A 15,645-nucleotide genomic window follows, 5' to 3' on the forward strand; every position below is an offset into this window, starting at 1 on the left:
TGTGTCCTCTACAATACTTTAAAAGTCAATGTGTCGCGAATCTCAGTGAACTTTCTTGTGACAGGTAGAAATCTTGAATTTTGAATTCCGCAGTACGGCAACCAATTCTGGTCTTGTTCTTATTTTTTCATAGTTATTTAAAAGATATAGTGTTTTTTTCTTAACACTTGGGCTGATGGCGTTTTGGCAGTGTGAAGGAATTTGTAATATTTTGGGATTTGCTGCTGCTTGATTTTAACACCTTCATGTCCATTTATTGAACATTTTTGCAGGTCCAGAGCTCATATTTAGTCTGCCAACTTCTGAACCTTCACACAGTCTAATTAGGTGGTTAATATAAAACATTTAATACTTAATCACCGTGTTAATTTTCATTAGCCACCACCTGGATTATGTTAAAGAAAGAGGCAGCAGTAATATGGCTTTGTCACAGCGATCACCGCCGTGTTTCATCTATGAATGATCTCAGATCAGGTATGCACACCGCAGTGTTGTGACCTGTAAGGTTCATGAATAGAGGTCTTTTGTGTCTTACCTTCCCTCCCATATTAGCTTCCGCCCTCAGCTCTCCCCGGTGGATGAAGCTGTGATGTTGCTGCGTGTCGCCCCATTTATCCCACTTAGGCTCAGAGTGGCTAATGGCAGCAAGTAGTAACTCCAGGGCTTTGCCATTAAAAGGGTTGAGGCCCATTGACTTGTTGAAAGAGAGGCAACAGAGCATCTTCCTCTTTGACAGCCACTAGAAATCGATGTATTGAACTGGTTTACTTGCATAACAATTACATTACAATTTTTGTGTCATTTTTATTTTATATAGCAACTTCCTTGTCTCCTCATTGATTTGTGACTATTTTTTTCTAATTACGTTAGTGTGTATAGTATTTAGTTTTTAGATTTTCAGTGCTTCATTTTGTCTATAGTAGTACATGTAGTACTATATGTGCATAGTATTATTGTTTTTTAAAGTTGCTTATCTATACTTGCTATCTGTTTTTGTATTTTTGTTGCTTTGCTCCATGCTTTCCCTGCATGGGATCAGTAAAGTTTATCTTATGACTCTTAACTCTGGCTGGTATCTTAAAACTAAAAACACACTTAAAACTGAGAATTTGATCAAATTGGAAACACTGTGTTGAGAGTTAAGCTGCAATTTGCTGCTCTGACATAGAGGAGAACATGTGAGGGTGGCTGCACACACACACACACACACACACACATACACACACACACACACACACAGATACAGTGTACATATGAAATGGTACTTGTCAGAGTGGCACAGAGGCAGAACTGACAGCCAGAGGAACATGTCTGAAGTTGACAGTTTTTGTCTTGTTAGGTGGGTAGGAAGAGGACAGCTGATTTGAACCCTTGCTCACACCAAGCGCTCACTTAGACACACTCCTCCGTTGCGCACTGCTGCATGCCTGCATTAACAAGCTGTGCAACCGGCCTTGAATGTACACAGAGATGCGTTTGTGTAAATCCAGGCTCTGTTATACTCAGTACCTCACACACACATACTGTACCATGTATGCCTGGCATGCAAAGAATATCTGGGAAACCTGTTTCATATTTCACATTTTCCCAGAGGTTATTTCTCACTGCCTCACACACACACACACACACAAACCTAAACATATGGATTTAAGCAGTTAGGCATAATACCCTGCAGTTATTACATCTACACTCTCATGCTTGTGTTATGTATATGCACCTTTATGTGCACACTCACACATAAACACATATTCCCTTTGGCAAGGAGGACTGAGAGTGTTTCCCAGGAGTGAGCTCAAGGCAGATCTGAAGGAAGCACAGTCACAAACACACACACACACACACACACACACACACACACATCCATCATCAAAGCCTCAGTGTTGACAGGCTTATTTACTCAATAGGACAAAACCTCAATCTCTATCTATATATATCCCTCTGTTGCATCCTTCTTTTCTTCTCCCTTTCTCTCATTTTCCTGTTTTTATTTTATCTATTTATGCCCACATTTAATCACTGATTCAGCTCCTGGCAGCTCTTTATGATGTGTGTGTATTTGTGTGTGTGTGTGTGTGTGTGTCTGCAGCTGTGTGTTCTTTCACAACCCCTATGTAAAATCAAGTGAGTACCTCCGTCTGTGTTTGCACATGCATTCATGCACACACACACACACACACACATGAAGACACTTTCCCTGAAGGACTGATGTGTGTGTGTGTGTGTGTGTGTGTGTGTGTGTGTGTGTGTGTGTGTGTGTGTGTGTGATTGTGTGTCTGCAGTCAGACTGTTGAAATTCAAAATAAATATATGATGGAGGATGGTGGCAAATTCTGAAGCAGGAGCCAGACACCTTCAGTTTTACACCACCTTCATGATTGAGCTGTAAGAATGAAAACAGATTAAGTTATTATATCAGAGAAACGATCTTTTTTTTCTGCATGAATTTGTCTTTTATTTGATTCACTTTATTGAAAAAGTGAGTCAGAATGATATCTCCCAGTGTCCTTGCAGTCTAACAAAATGGCTGAAAATTAACTGTAGTTAAATGCTACTTGACGGACTTATATATATTCATGTGCTTCACAAAAGCTAATCAAAGAAGTGTCACAGTTGCAGGCAAACAACAACCAAAAGCTAAAATGTAATGAGATCACAGCTCAGATCAAACATATAATTACTTACACACACACACACACACACACACACACACACACACACACACACACGTCAAAGGCACTTGTCTGGATGCTGCTGATCAGAGAGCAAAGCAGTTTGAATCGTGGTTTCTTGGGGAGAGACGAGGCTGTGAAGCTGCTGACACGAGCAGAGATGGATTTGGGATTGGCAAGCGGAGGAGCAGTTCTTTAATTTTCCAGTCATCTCTTTGGTAATTCAGACGTAATGATCCACCAACAACAAATTAGCAGATGATCAAAAAAGTCATTAAAAGAGTTGGGAACAATGTTGTGTCAGCTAAGCACGACTGGAGGGAACAGTGAACCCTGTTGAATCCACGAATCAAGGTCATAGCCACCGTGTCCTTGATGTTTTTTGATTTTAGTAACCCGGTGTGACTTTTACAGTTAAAAACTTTAGACCCAGTATTTTTCCACAAGTATGCAGAATTTCTCAGTATTTCGACGAGTGACCAAATCATTGCCCTGCTACTACCCTGTGTTTCTAATGGTGGTCTTAAAAAGGGAAATCATTCAGGACTTTTTGTCCATAACCATCACTAAATGGATTGATGCTACTGTATAATTAGAAGTCAGAAATCAGGGAGTAAAAGAATGAGATGAATAAAACAAAGTCCAAACAAGTACTGATTCTGCCACAATAAACCTTTCCCTTCTTCTGAACCGTTCCTGTATGTTGACATTAAATAAGACGCTTGTCTAGTGTCCTTTTATGTCCTTATTTTGTTGTTTTATGAAAATGAATACGACATGATTAAAATTCATTTGTCTTAGATCCACTTCTAGAGTTAACCCTTACTGAGCAAGTAAGGGTGTAAGTCGTCCTCAGCATCCTAAACATCCTGGCAAATTAAATGCAAAGGTGCGCCCATGTAACTAAATTGTAGAAGCCGTATCATTATTGGTGTCATTATCCAAACATCATCAGAAGCCCCACTTTGTTTTTTTTTCCTGTGTGGCTTTGTTCTTTTTGAATACGTGAAGAAGATTTGTGGGAGTTGTGAAAAATCACACCTTCAACTACGTTCAAAGTTAAAACAACAAGGAAAACTTTTTTTTAGTTCAGTTCTGATTTGAAGTGTGAGAATGGATCATTCATATACTGTACCTTTAATCTTTAAGCAACAATCCCTCCACAGCAAGAGTATATGACTCTGCTATCACTGATAGTGATGTCATCGTGTGTGTGTGTGTGTGTGTGTGTGTGTGTGTGTCCTGGCTGGGTCTCATACCATAATTGGATGATATTTTCTGTGTGTGTGTGTGTGTGTGTGTGAGTGTGTGATCTGACAGCAGTATTTTAGGAAAGGTGTGTTGGTCTGTGTTTTGCGTCTCTTCCAGTTGATTAAGAAAGATCTTTTCTCCCTCTGAAATTTAATTCGGGCTGCTTCAGCACTTCCCTCTCCTTTCTTCACTTCTTCTTTTCTTCTCCTTGTGTTTTTTTTCCCGACCCTCTGTTAAATGATCTTACGCAGGGGAAATTAGCTCCGACACTCGGTTCTGTGCTCAGCCGCACGCGCACACACACACACACACACACACAGACTGTGTGTGAAAAGCTGAGATAGACATCAAACCGGGCACCGGGCAGCTGTCATATTTTCCTGATGTGGTTATTGCAGAGGCTTGTCAATTTACGAAATACACTCTTCTCACCTCCTCTCTCTAATGCTAACACACCTCTGTGATTGCCCTTGCACCATTAGCTGGAAATGCTCCGTGCGACACATTAGGTGTTGAGCTGAACCCTCTTTTTCATTTCTCACTTTACCCAAAATTGGACTCATTTATATGGCAATATAACATTAAAGTTAGCTGGCTGGTGCAGCTCTAAAGTAACACTAAACCTTCTCCCTTCATAGATGAAGCGACTGGGAAAAGTATAAAAAAGATCATTAGGATGGAGTACAACGCTCAGAACTGGGATTATGCTGCACAAGCTCTTTAGAGTTATGGTCGTTTTTTGGAACTCAAAAAACAGGTTTCCAGCTACTTCAGTTTCGGAGAAGCCTGAAATGAAGCTGTGCCAAGTTAATCAGTGTACTTAATACTGATCTACAAACCACTGGTGTTTAGACTTAAGTAAGGGCAAATAAATCATGGCAACTTGAGGTGAACAATTTGATAAGCAATGATAACAATTTTATACGTTTGTCCTTTCCTCTGATTTCTAATTTGAAGTCCCACAGTAAGTGTTGGAATTGTTTGTGGATTACCGGGAGGTGGGAAGCACGCTTTGAGCAGCTTCTCTGTCAGAAATACAATAGAAGAAGACGAAATTTTCATGAAAAGGTCACGAGGAACCTCACAGCAGGTCGTGATCCGACATGTAGTCTGATATGCCAGCCGTGGCTCGAGAGAACAATGACGGCTGATTGCAACATAAAACACAATATTGTAATGAAAAAAAAACAAATCTCCCTTTTCTCTCTCTCTCTCTCTCTCCAAGGTCACTCGTCCCATGTAACGGTGAGTGAGGGGGAGCACAGTAACCATGGCAACTGCTCGACGGGCCCAACTCCAGACTGCTCCCCCCCCTCCCCCGACACGGCCCTGAAGAACATTGAGAGAGTCATCCGCCCACAGGTGAGTGCGCACACACACACACGCACACTAATGAATGTGTTGCAGAGGCACCTGATGCATTATTGAACATCACAGTATCCACCTACAAGTAGCTTAAACACCTGCACCCACCCACACACACACACACACACACACACACACACACACACACACACACTATGGTAAACAGCTCTGTCTGTTTCTGTCTCCCTCTGATTGTTTCTCTGTTTCATTTCATCTACACTCGTCTCTCGGTCTGTTGCTCTGTCAGTCACTCTCATAGTCGATTGGAGTTTAGAGTATCTGAGTATCCTGTTGTGTTGGTCCATCTAAACGTCACATCCTAGTTACAGAAACCCAGATGAGCCCCTATCCTGGGTTTCAGAGCTGGACTGTGCTGTAATGCTGCTTCCTGATCAAAGAATATTAGGTTAATAGCAGACATTGCTACCAAACCAGTCCAGTCTAATCCGAGCAAGTGTGTTTTTTTCCAAATGTAAAGTGTATTTTTGTGTATGAAATGTTAATGTATCTGCAGGCTGTATTGTTAACAATTTTCCGCAGTCTCCTGCAATCGCAAACCTCCACAGTTGCGTGATTGTGGCTTTGAAAGATTGTGGTTTGCAACCGCTCCAGCTTGTTAAAGATTGGCTATGTTACCTTTTAAGCCCATCACGTCCTCTTCCACCTCCTTTGAAATCACACCAGCAATCAGATTGCCAACCCAGTAGAGTGACGAAGCAAGTAGAACAAAACAACACGTGCTGTACGATGGTGACATGCAGCCGTTGAGAAAGTTACGCGCAGCTTTTCCCGCTTTCGATGACTTTTGCATGTGTGCTCTCTGTAAATTAGTCCCCAGTGCCCACTAAAGTGTCTTGGAGCAACTGTTGAAAGGACTAGAGGACAAATATGTTCACATTAATTGCTGCGGACAGTGTGCATACAGCCGCTGTGATGGTGCGTGGTCTGGTGCAGGCTCCATGCTGAGCCCTGACGTGATGAATCATTGCAGTGTGTGGGAGGTTATTTTTGACAAATTATTGGAGTTACCATAACTTTTTCAAATATATAAACTTTTACTTTAGTAAAGATGACGATATAAAGATGGTTAGCTTAACTCTTAGCTGGCTGTTGTGTTTTGCGTTGCAGAGGAAATGGGTGTAGCGTATTTAGCGAGGAGAAACTGTGGTGTTATTAGTGCAGAAGAATTGAATTTAGGTTCAGAATCATAGAAGCTAACAATCTTGGTTATTACATGAATACATTTTTTCGTCTCACCCTAATGGCCATCTGAACAGGCGAATTTGAAACTGACATAGTAGTTGGTCATCATCGTAACCATTTAATCGTTAAAGTGAAGGTCTGACATTGATGACGTGGAGGATATTGTGTCTAAGGTGGTCCAGATTGAGAAGCAGACTGTTAAAATTCAGTGTCCAGGCAGCCTGAAGCTCAGGTGGGTTCATCATCTACTGCTGAAATGATGATACAGAAATGAGTCATGCATATTTGTGTGAAATCTAATAAAAATGCGGCACTAGGGTTATTTCAGGGCCTCCTGGGCAGCCAGTGCAGTGTTGCAGAAATGCAATAAATATGTATCAGTGTCAGAGGTGGACAACATTTCCTTTATTGTAAAGTCTGTCATGCAGAAAACATCACTGTCTTGTTACTTCTGTAACAGACTTATACAACAGAAATTGAATATATTAATAATGTGTCACTGATCAGGAATAACTTCAAATCAGCATTCAGAAATTCAAATGCAACAACAAATCAGCCTCATTAGCGACTTGAGCTTAATTTAGTCCTCTCACTTCTGTCACTGGGAAGATAGCATCAGGCACACGAGCTCAGCGCGGACGTTTAGCACCTTGATAATTAAAGGCAGTTGTTTTCTCAGTCTGCGGTTGACGTGAGACATAACACTGAAAAAAAAGATCCCTTTGAACTGCTTGTTTAGTCGAGTGATGAATCATAAAATATTAGTTTAGTAAAGCATAAGCAAAAGGTCTGACAATGGGGTGAGTTGAGAGTCAAGAAATATTAAAGATAAACACGCTTGTTTCCTTTTTGAACTTTGATTACGAAAATAAGAGTTTTAGGGCCCATAATGACACTAAATGAACTGCCAAGATAGACAACTTCAGCTGCCTCTAACTCTCTGAATGTCCTTAACATCAACATGTTCTCTTCCTCGTTTCCTTACCTCACCTCCTCTCCAATCACCCCTCCACCCCTCATCATCGGCCTATCTTTGGCATGTTAACTAATGTGTGTAGAGGGATCCCATGTGGCGCCCAGCGGGCCCCCGCTCTGCTTGAAGCGCACATAATCAACGAGCACCAGAGTTCAATTTTATAGCGCCTAATTAATTCTCTAGAATTCATTTCATTTCACTTTAGCGCTCCCGCTGGCTATTCCTTCAGTACACACTGTACGCCGAACAGTCAGGCTTACATGCAACACTAACACACACATGTTGCAGCATGTATAGAAGCGTGGTATAGTGCCATAGTCCCTCATGTTTCCAGTATTAGTGTGGTTCCTACAGGCTTATGGGGGGGTTTACTGCCGTCTCGCAAAGTTATATATTTCTATATCAAATCTTATGTAGAAATAAAATATTCTCAGATAGGATGCTTTGGACAAAACTGAATAACACATCTGATGGGGATCTCTTTAGGGACCTCGATATAAAAATTTCCTACTGTAATTTAACTACTGTAATACATACTGTTCACAAATTTTATGTCATTTATATTATTTCTATTCAGCGTTATGGCCTTATCCTCATTTTTTACTCTACTGCTCATTTCAGGTCACATGCTTCCTCTCATTCTAATATGGAGCGAATAGAGTTTAAGATTTCTGGGATCTTGAAAACTTGACCAAATATCTTAATACTAATATTCAGTTTGATAATGTTGATAGTTATTGTAACATCAATTTCTCTCATATTGTCCCAAATTCTCAGTAGCCAACACTAATTTCTTATTATTGAATATTGATTACCCAGTGAAACTAGACTTTAAACGAGTAGCCTGACTGACTGACTGTCCACAAGGCTTCCTAAGGCTGTTGCTGTATATAAAAATGAGTTCTGAGTAATTTATCTCTTAAAATCCGGGTTTAAAAGAAAGTATTCAGCTTGCTGCTAATGCTTCTGCGGCATTGACCAGTCGCTGATGAAAAAAAGAAAACACATGTGATCAGTTTGTAAAAGCGTGAAGAGATCACACAGGCTGTGTTGACTGAAATCCATGGGCTTAATGTTTGGGTCGTTTTTATTTCTTCATCTCTTGCTTCTTGTCCAAACTGTCAGCTGAACATGTTAGATCTCCACAAGCTCTTGATCGCACTCATGGGCAGATGGGATGTGAATAGAAAGAATGGGGGAATAATCAAATCAATGGAAAGAAGTAGAAAAAAGGAAAGCCTGAAGGAGAGAGACGCACACTGCATCATGGGGTTATCAGTTTCATACCCACTGGCTCGGTGTCCTACTTTGCTGCTTTTGCGTGTTAGTATCTTTTAATAACCAGTTCTTGTCTACAAGAGATTGCTGGTTACAGTCAACACATGATAGAACTCGGGTTCACGCTCACAAAGGCTGAAGCTGGTATCTCAAGACAGTCACATGGTCAAAATACGACATTACACACACACATTTATGCACTACCTCTCTTGTACTTTTTGCATTTTAGACCTTAAAGTCTAGACATTTTACGCACAGGCCGTTGTCTCTTCTTCTAAATGCTGTCTGAGGATTAAGGCTGCATTCAGATCAACATTAGCATTGCGTCAAAAAAGCAGCAGCCTCTTCTTTCATTTCTTTAAGGCCATTGCATTGACATAGCCACATTTTGTGCCTCTCATGCATTAACATTACATTTGAGTCCCAGAGCAAAGTATCCATCTTTCTGAAATATAAATCCTTGGTGATTTGAAAGAGTCAGGACCTTGTTTAACAGTACTTTAAAAGTGTTTCCACAATCCACAGACTCTTCAAACCATTTGGATAAAAAGAAAATGTATACATATTTATATATATATATGTATATGTATATACACACACATTTTATCCAGATGGTGAGCACAGTCTTTGAGGATTTAGCAGTGACTGTTGTTGAACGACCTGGATTTTTAAAAAGATTGCCAAAGATTTATTTTTCTGAAAAAATGGATGTTTAGCTCAACTCTGACTCAAGTGTAATGATGATACATGAGAGGCACAAACTGGACAATGTAGAACCATCAAATGGTCCTGGCTCAACTTTTACCCCAATACACTGCAGTGTTATCAGGCAGTGGACTGCGCTAGCCAATCAAATACCATTTACCTTGCAATTGTCAAGATGGTGAAAAAATATACTTGTGCTGTAATAACTTTCCAGAGTTGTAAAATACTGGTACTTCACACTGCTGTGCAGGTGAAATGCCTTCAAAATCATAGGTGTATTTTACTTCTATTTTATCTTCTCCCTGATACTTGTACCAACACACCCATGCAGCCCCTTGCTTTTTTCCATCGGAGCACAGCTCGCTGTAAAACTCTTGGTCATCTCTTTGTACACTCTTGGATATTTAATATTTTTGTTATTGTCAACAAAGACAAAATCAGTAGTGTTAGTCCATCTCTCAATACTTTCCATCTTCCCCTGCCTTTTGTTTCTACTGCATATGAATCTTGACAAATACACTCAGCCAATTTATTAGGTACACCTAGCTGAAACTAATGCATGTCTATTACAACAGTCCTGCAATAAATTCTACATTCATGAAGGTCATATTCAGTGTTTCTTGAAATTGTTTTTATAGAGGTTGTTAATTCAACTTTCTCGTCATTTGGGGGATGTAGTTTGTGGTGTTGTTACAGAGAGGTGTTTCTAATTAAAAAGTAATTTTAGTTTGCCCCCCATTGATATAAATGTAATGGACAAAATGTTAGAAAATGCCTCTCAGTATAACACAATACAATTCAACAGAAGCTCAACGGCCTCCAAAATGACCATAAAGTTGAATCAACATCTCTCTAAAACAAAGTAAATAAAAATGAACATTATAACCTTATAAAAGGTAGAATTTATTGCAGGGTTGTTGTACCTCTGCACTGTAGTATTCAGCAAACATTACTCAAACAAGTTTAAATAGTGTATTTGTTGGGGCTCATATAGAGGGAAACATATAGAGTCTCACTAGACTTATTATTATTAGTCTTTAAGGTTAGAAGCAAAGAATTGCATTACAGTGTGTCCTCTGTGTGTGTGTGTGTGTGTGTGTGTGTGTGTGTGTGTGTGTGTGTGTGTGTGGCCCAGTCATAAAGAACAGCTTCTCTGTTTGTCGTTGCTTTCTAAGCGGGACTGCGTGTCATAGCGGGGCCATACACATGAATGTAGATACAGTTCAGTATGCATTGCACACATTCAGATCAACTGTCACACATGAATACAGTGTACGTACTGCACAAATGAACACATTCAAGAATTTACACAATGACAGTCTGATAGAGCCGATAGCTTTCCTGACCACATACACACAGTCAGACACATACTCGGAGTGGAGTGCAGATAAGGTAGGCTATCTGGTTTCTGATGCTTTACGGAGGCGTGGTGATAATAGATGTTTTTCCCATACAGAGGTTGAGAGGATGCAGAGACACATACAAAGCACTTGATGGTAAATGTACAGAATACGACGTAGATGTCACATAGGAGAGCATTTATGACCTTTAAGATGCAGGTTAGCTACCAGTTGTTTGTTTCAAAATCCCTCTGGAGGATCTGCTTCAGGAAACCGAATCACTTATACTCTCAACTCCCCCGAATTATTACGGTCAAGGTGCTCTTGAGCAAAGCACTTAAAAAGCATTATCCTCAATCAGTCTCGTCTCAATTAGGCAAGGGTATCAATTTTAGTGTGTTTCTTGAAGGAGAGATGGTTTGTTTTGACCAGCACAGATCTAGTGATCTTAAAGGCGATATGTGTTATTTTAACGTCAGTGTAGAGTAATTTTTAGATGACAGCATAATTATAGTAAACAAACAAGACAATCTCAAGAAAGACTGCCCAACTCTACAAGCCCAAATATATACTATTAAACTATACTGCTGGGCCAGATCTTATCGGAAATCTGTTAAAGGTTCAAAACAGTAAAAGGATGCTGTTCTTGTCTTATGATAGGAGTTGGTGGGACAAGTGTGATAGACATTTTCACTATTTTCTGACATTGTATTGACTAATGATTACGTTAGTCAATACATGAAAATAAACCAACAGATTAATTAATAATGAAAAGCCTATCAAGCCGTATTGGTGTTAAATAACCATTATTTCAATATATTTCCACATGAAGAACTTGTATATTAAGCCTGCTTCTTTTAACATTAGTTTTTTCGTCAGTTTTCTTCACCAGAAAATCTTACACAGACATCATTAATCATTGTCGTTTAGAGCTCATTAATCTGTTCACACTCATCAATCAGTTGGCCGCTGTGGCTGTGTTTGTGCTGAACACACACACAGTCACTTGATGATCCCTCGCTGACAGTGTTGTTCCCGTCAGTTAATCTTCAAGCAAATTTGCTAGAATCTGTGTGTAATTACAGTACATGTGTATACTATACAATTCTATGAATATGACTCTGCATTAGTGCCAGCTCTTCATCGAGCCAATATTGTAGGCTGTGCAAAGACCATACATGCACACACACACACAATCAATAAACAATCACAATCATGGCAGCTAGTTGGCTTCAGAGTGGGGTGGCAAGAAAAAGGGTGAAAATAGAGAAAGAGAACCATAAGGCGAAGGAAAAAAAGATCAATTTACTTTCACATACCTTGGTCAGCTCATTCCTCTCATCATAGCTGGCGGCTTACTGCACTCCACCTGAATATTTCAAAGTTGCTTGGACCTTTAAGTGTGTGTGTGTGTGTGTGTGTGTGTGTGTGTGGTAATTAAAGAGGTTTGCTTTCCTCAGCCAGCACGATGCCTGCAGCCCCAGTGGAGAGAGGCGTGGGTCATACACTGCTAATTGAACTAGCTCCAGCTAATGCTAAAAGCTCTCTAGTGCGAGTTACACATCTGAGCTATTTCCTGGTATTTCCCACATGTATTCAAAGGATTTGTATGTAGCATTTTGATGATTTCAATAAATCATGTGGTTCATTCACCTCATTAGTTGTGAGCCAAGACGACTGCTAGCTTTTACTGGCCTCTGCACTGCATTTTGAAATTGTGTGCCAATATAGATTTGGCAGGACAACTGCATTAACACTTCATGACACATTACAGACAGAAGGTGAATTACTCAAACTGAGCTACTGTAAAGCTTCCTGAGTTTCTTAGATAATGGACAAAGGGAAAGACTGTTTCATCAGACTGATGGTAGGGGTAAATAAACACAAGTGGAGTGATGGCAGATAATGGGAGATTATTTTTGTGTATGGAAACAAACCCCTGTTTTTGAAAGAAATCAGGTTGTGCCAAGGCAATAAAACTGGCATAATATATCACCAATGAGTGCTTCCACTACCACATTTATCATGACCAGCTGAGAGAGACTGTTTAGATTGTAAGAATAACATATTTACATACTTACTTTTTATTTCCAACAGTTAACACAAAGGTAAAAACAGGCTCTTTAAGTCAATATTTCTTTCAGTCAACAACAGCTTTCCTGATGAAAGTAGAGGGATAAGAGAGCACCACATAACTATACAGGACAGCGTATGTGTGTCTGGAAAGCCACACAGGTACTGCCACATGAACCATGTTTGAGCCTTTAGAGGGGGGCACTATATATGTTAATGTCTGTGAGTGTGTCAGGACCTGAGAGCCTCACCTGAGTGAAAAAAAAATGCTTCTTGAGGACAATAATAAAGAAGAAGCCTGATCATCAGCAGAAAAAGATATAAGAAATGTGAAACGAAGCCAAAATGTATCAGAGGAAAGTGTGAATGCAGAATGCGAGCTGAACAATAGAGTTCACTAACAACAGTAATAGCTTTTGGAGTTACAGTTAAAAGTTTGTTTTGGAGGTTGGGGGGATTTTATTTTCTGTTCTTGTTCTTTTTCCTCACTGCAGCTTGATGTGTCGTCGGCTCTGCTCTTCTGAACTTTTTGCCTTCTGAGTTTGTGTTTACATCTTTCTGTGAATGTATGAGGCCACAAAGAAGGAGGAGAACGGAAAACAAATACAAACCCTGACTACAAAAGAGCTGTGCATTGTTCCATGTCCATATAAGAGAGGTTGCTCCAATAACTGCCCCTGCTCATATTAAATTGCTAGATTAGTTAGCCAGTAAAGAGATTTAATGGAAATAGTGACATTTTGGAATAAATAACCCCCCCACTCTTTGGTACAATTCACACACATAATGTTTTTTTAGCAATCCTCCTACAGAATCAGTCTTTTCATAGTAAATTCTGCTTTTGTTCAAGTATCATTCATTAACAGTGGACACCCAATGTTCCCCAACTCTACAGCATCTGATCTTTTAATCATGATAATATGATAATTCATTATCCTGTTATTTATAATTAAACGCACAATTCCTCAGTTTCACACAGAAATGAGCACTTTTCAATGCATACAAACAAACTTAAACTGCAAAGCACATCTCACCTCGTCGTAGGTGAGGAATTAAATTTTTTAGCTAATGGATGTGTCATTTATTAGCGCCCAAGCACAAACACACACACATTAGTAATGTGTTAAATGGCATGTTTTCCCCTAGGGATACTGTTCCAGGCTGGGTAAATGTCTTTTGCTGTAGTTTAATCAGGCATGGAGGACCTGCCTGTATGTATGTGTGTGTGTGTGTTGTGTGTGATTGTGTGTCTGTGCTCATTAATCCCCTTCCAGTCGGCCATGACATGTTCATTAGCCTGCTGCCCGTTTGCATTGTTAACGCTAAGCCTCAGCCAGAGCTACAGTATGTTTAGTTGTATTTGTCAGCGTGTGTGTGTGTGTGTGTGTGTGTGTGTGTGTGTGTGTGTGTGTGTGTTTATGTGCATGTGTGAGCTCATAATAAGCACAAGTCCAGAGAGAAGACGCCTTTAGTTGTTAGAAAGAAGCAGAGGCCAAATACACAGAGACAAGGCGGAGATAAGGGTGGGAATAAAGAGATGCTTAAAGGATGAACAGCAGAAGTTGAAGTTGCTGTTAAACTCATTAAACATTAGAGAGGTCACAAAAGAAGACACACAAACACACACACACACACACACACACACACACACACACACACACACAAGCACAGCCTCAACCTCCCACTTAGAAACACCACAGAGTCACATTATAGCAGTCCCATCATTCTGGTTTGATTGCTGTTTCATCTCATTTATTTTGGGTCCTTTTTTGTTAGTTGTTAAGCCTGCGGCAAAGTAAACAGTACAGGTTCTGTTTTCATGCGAGCGCATTGCGTGAAGTGGTTTAATATTGATATGTTTGACCGATTTTTTTTTCTTTTACTTTTCAATGTTTTTTATCACAAAGAGGTCATAAAAAAATATAGATGTACATGTTTTTGACAGAAAGCTTGTGTAATGTCCCTTCCCTTTTCGAGTCAGGGTGATTCCCTGTTGGGCTCATACATCATCGTCTTATTCCCCGTTGCTTTTCTGGGCCGTTGTGATCTTGTTTGCTTGATTCATTGGTCCTTTAAACATCCCTCATCTCTGCGGGATGCTGCTGCTCTGGTGTTATTCCCCACTGGCCAACTCTTCCTGAGAAAAAAAAATATCGCTCTTGCTGCTGAACCTGTGCCGCATTCTGCTGCTGTGGTTGGTACTTTAGTCTCTGTGCCTCTGATATATGGATTCCTCTCTTTGATTGACTGATACCAAACTGTGTGTGTGTGTGTGTGGAAATGTCTTAATGTGACCTTTTGTTCATCCACTTCACAGGAAACTTTTTTTTAGCATTTCTGGTTGGAATTTTATTTTAACCTTCCACCTGTTTCCAATCTTGTGCTAAGCTAAGTTAGCTGGCTGCTGGCGTTAGCTTCATGTTTCTCGGGGGTTTAGCCTTTGTCTTTCTAATGATGAGTTACTTTCAGTTTCCAGTTTCGCATTTAACTTTATGTGAGGTTGCCTCTTTTTTTTTCTTTTTGCCTACTGTGACTTCATAGCTTTATTCCTTATTGCCCAGCCTCCTTCTTCTCCTACTTAGAATTCTTACCTGTAACCATCATTTCTCTCTTATGTTCTTTGTTCCTTCCCTTTTCTTCTTCAATGCTTCCCTTTTCACTCATTGACAGGGAGAAATGCTTTCATTTCATTTCGAATCCTGTCCAATTCTCTTATATTTTTCACGCCCTTCTCCTGTTCTACCTATTTCCCTGCTATTGTTTTGCTTTTGTTTTTCACCTCAGT

At 40.0% G+C, this 15,645-nt stretch overlaps 1 protein-coding gene across 1 annotated transcript in view; it reads left to right on the top strand.

The window, feature by feature from the left end:
• The window catches only part of anks1b (ankyrin repeat and sterile alpha motif domain containing 1B), a 195,557-nt gene that overhangs the window by 105,682 nt on the left and 74,230 nt on the right, over window positions 1–15,645 (top strand). Inside the window, exon 12 of the mRNA XM_070928639.1 lies at window positions 5,146–5,282. Coding sequence (XP_070784740.1) covers window positions 5,146–5,282 — 137 coding nt within the window. The remainder of the gene's footprint in view (window positions 1–5,145; window positions 5,283–15,645) is intronic.

This window comes from Enoplosus armatus, chromosome 22 (assembly GCF_043641665.1).
Source record: "Enoplosus armatus isolate fEnoArm2 chromosome 22, fEnoArm2.hap1, whole genome shotgun sequence".
In the NCBI taxonomy this organism is placed as follows: Eukaryota; Metazoa; Chordata; class Actinopteri; order Centrarchiformes; family Enoplosidae; genus Enoplosus; species Enoplosus armatus.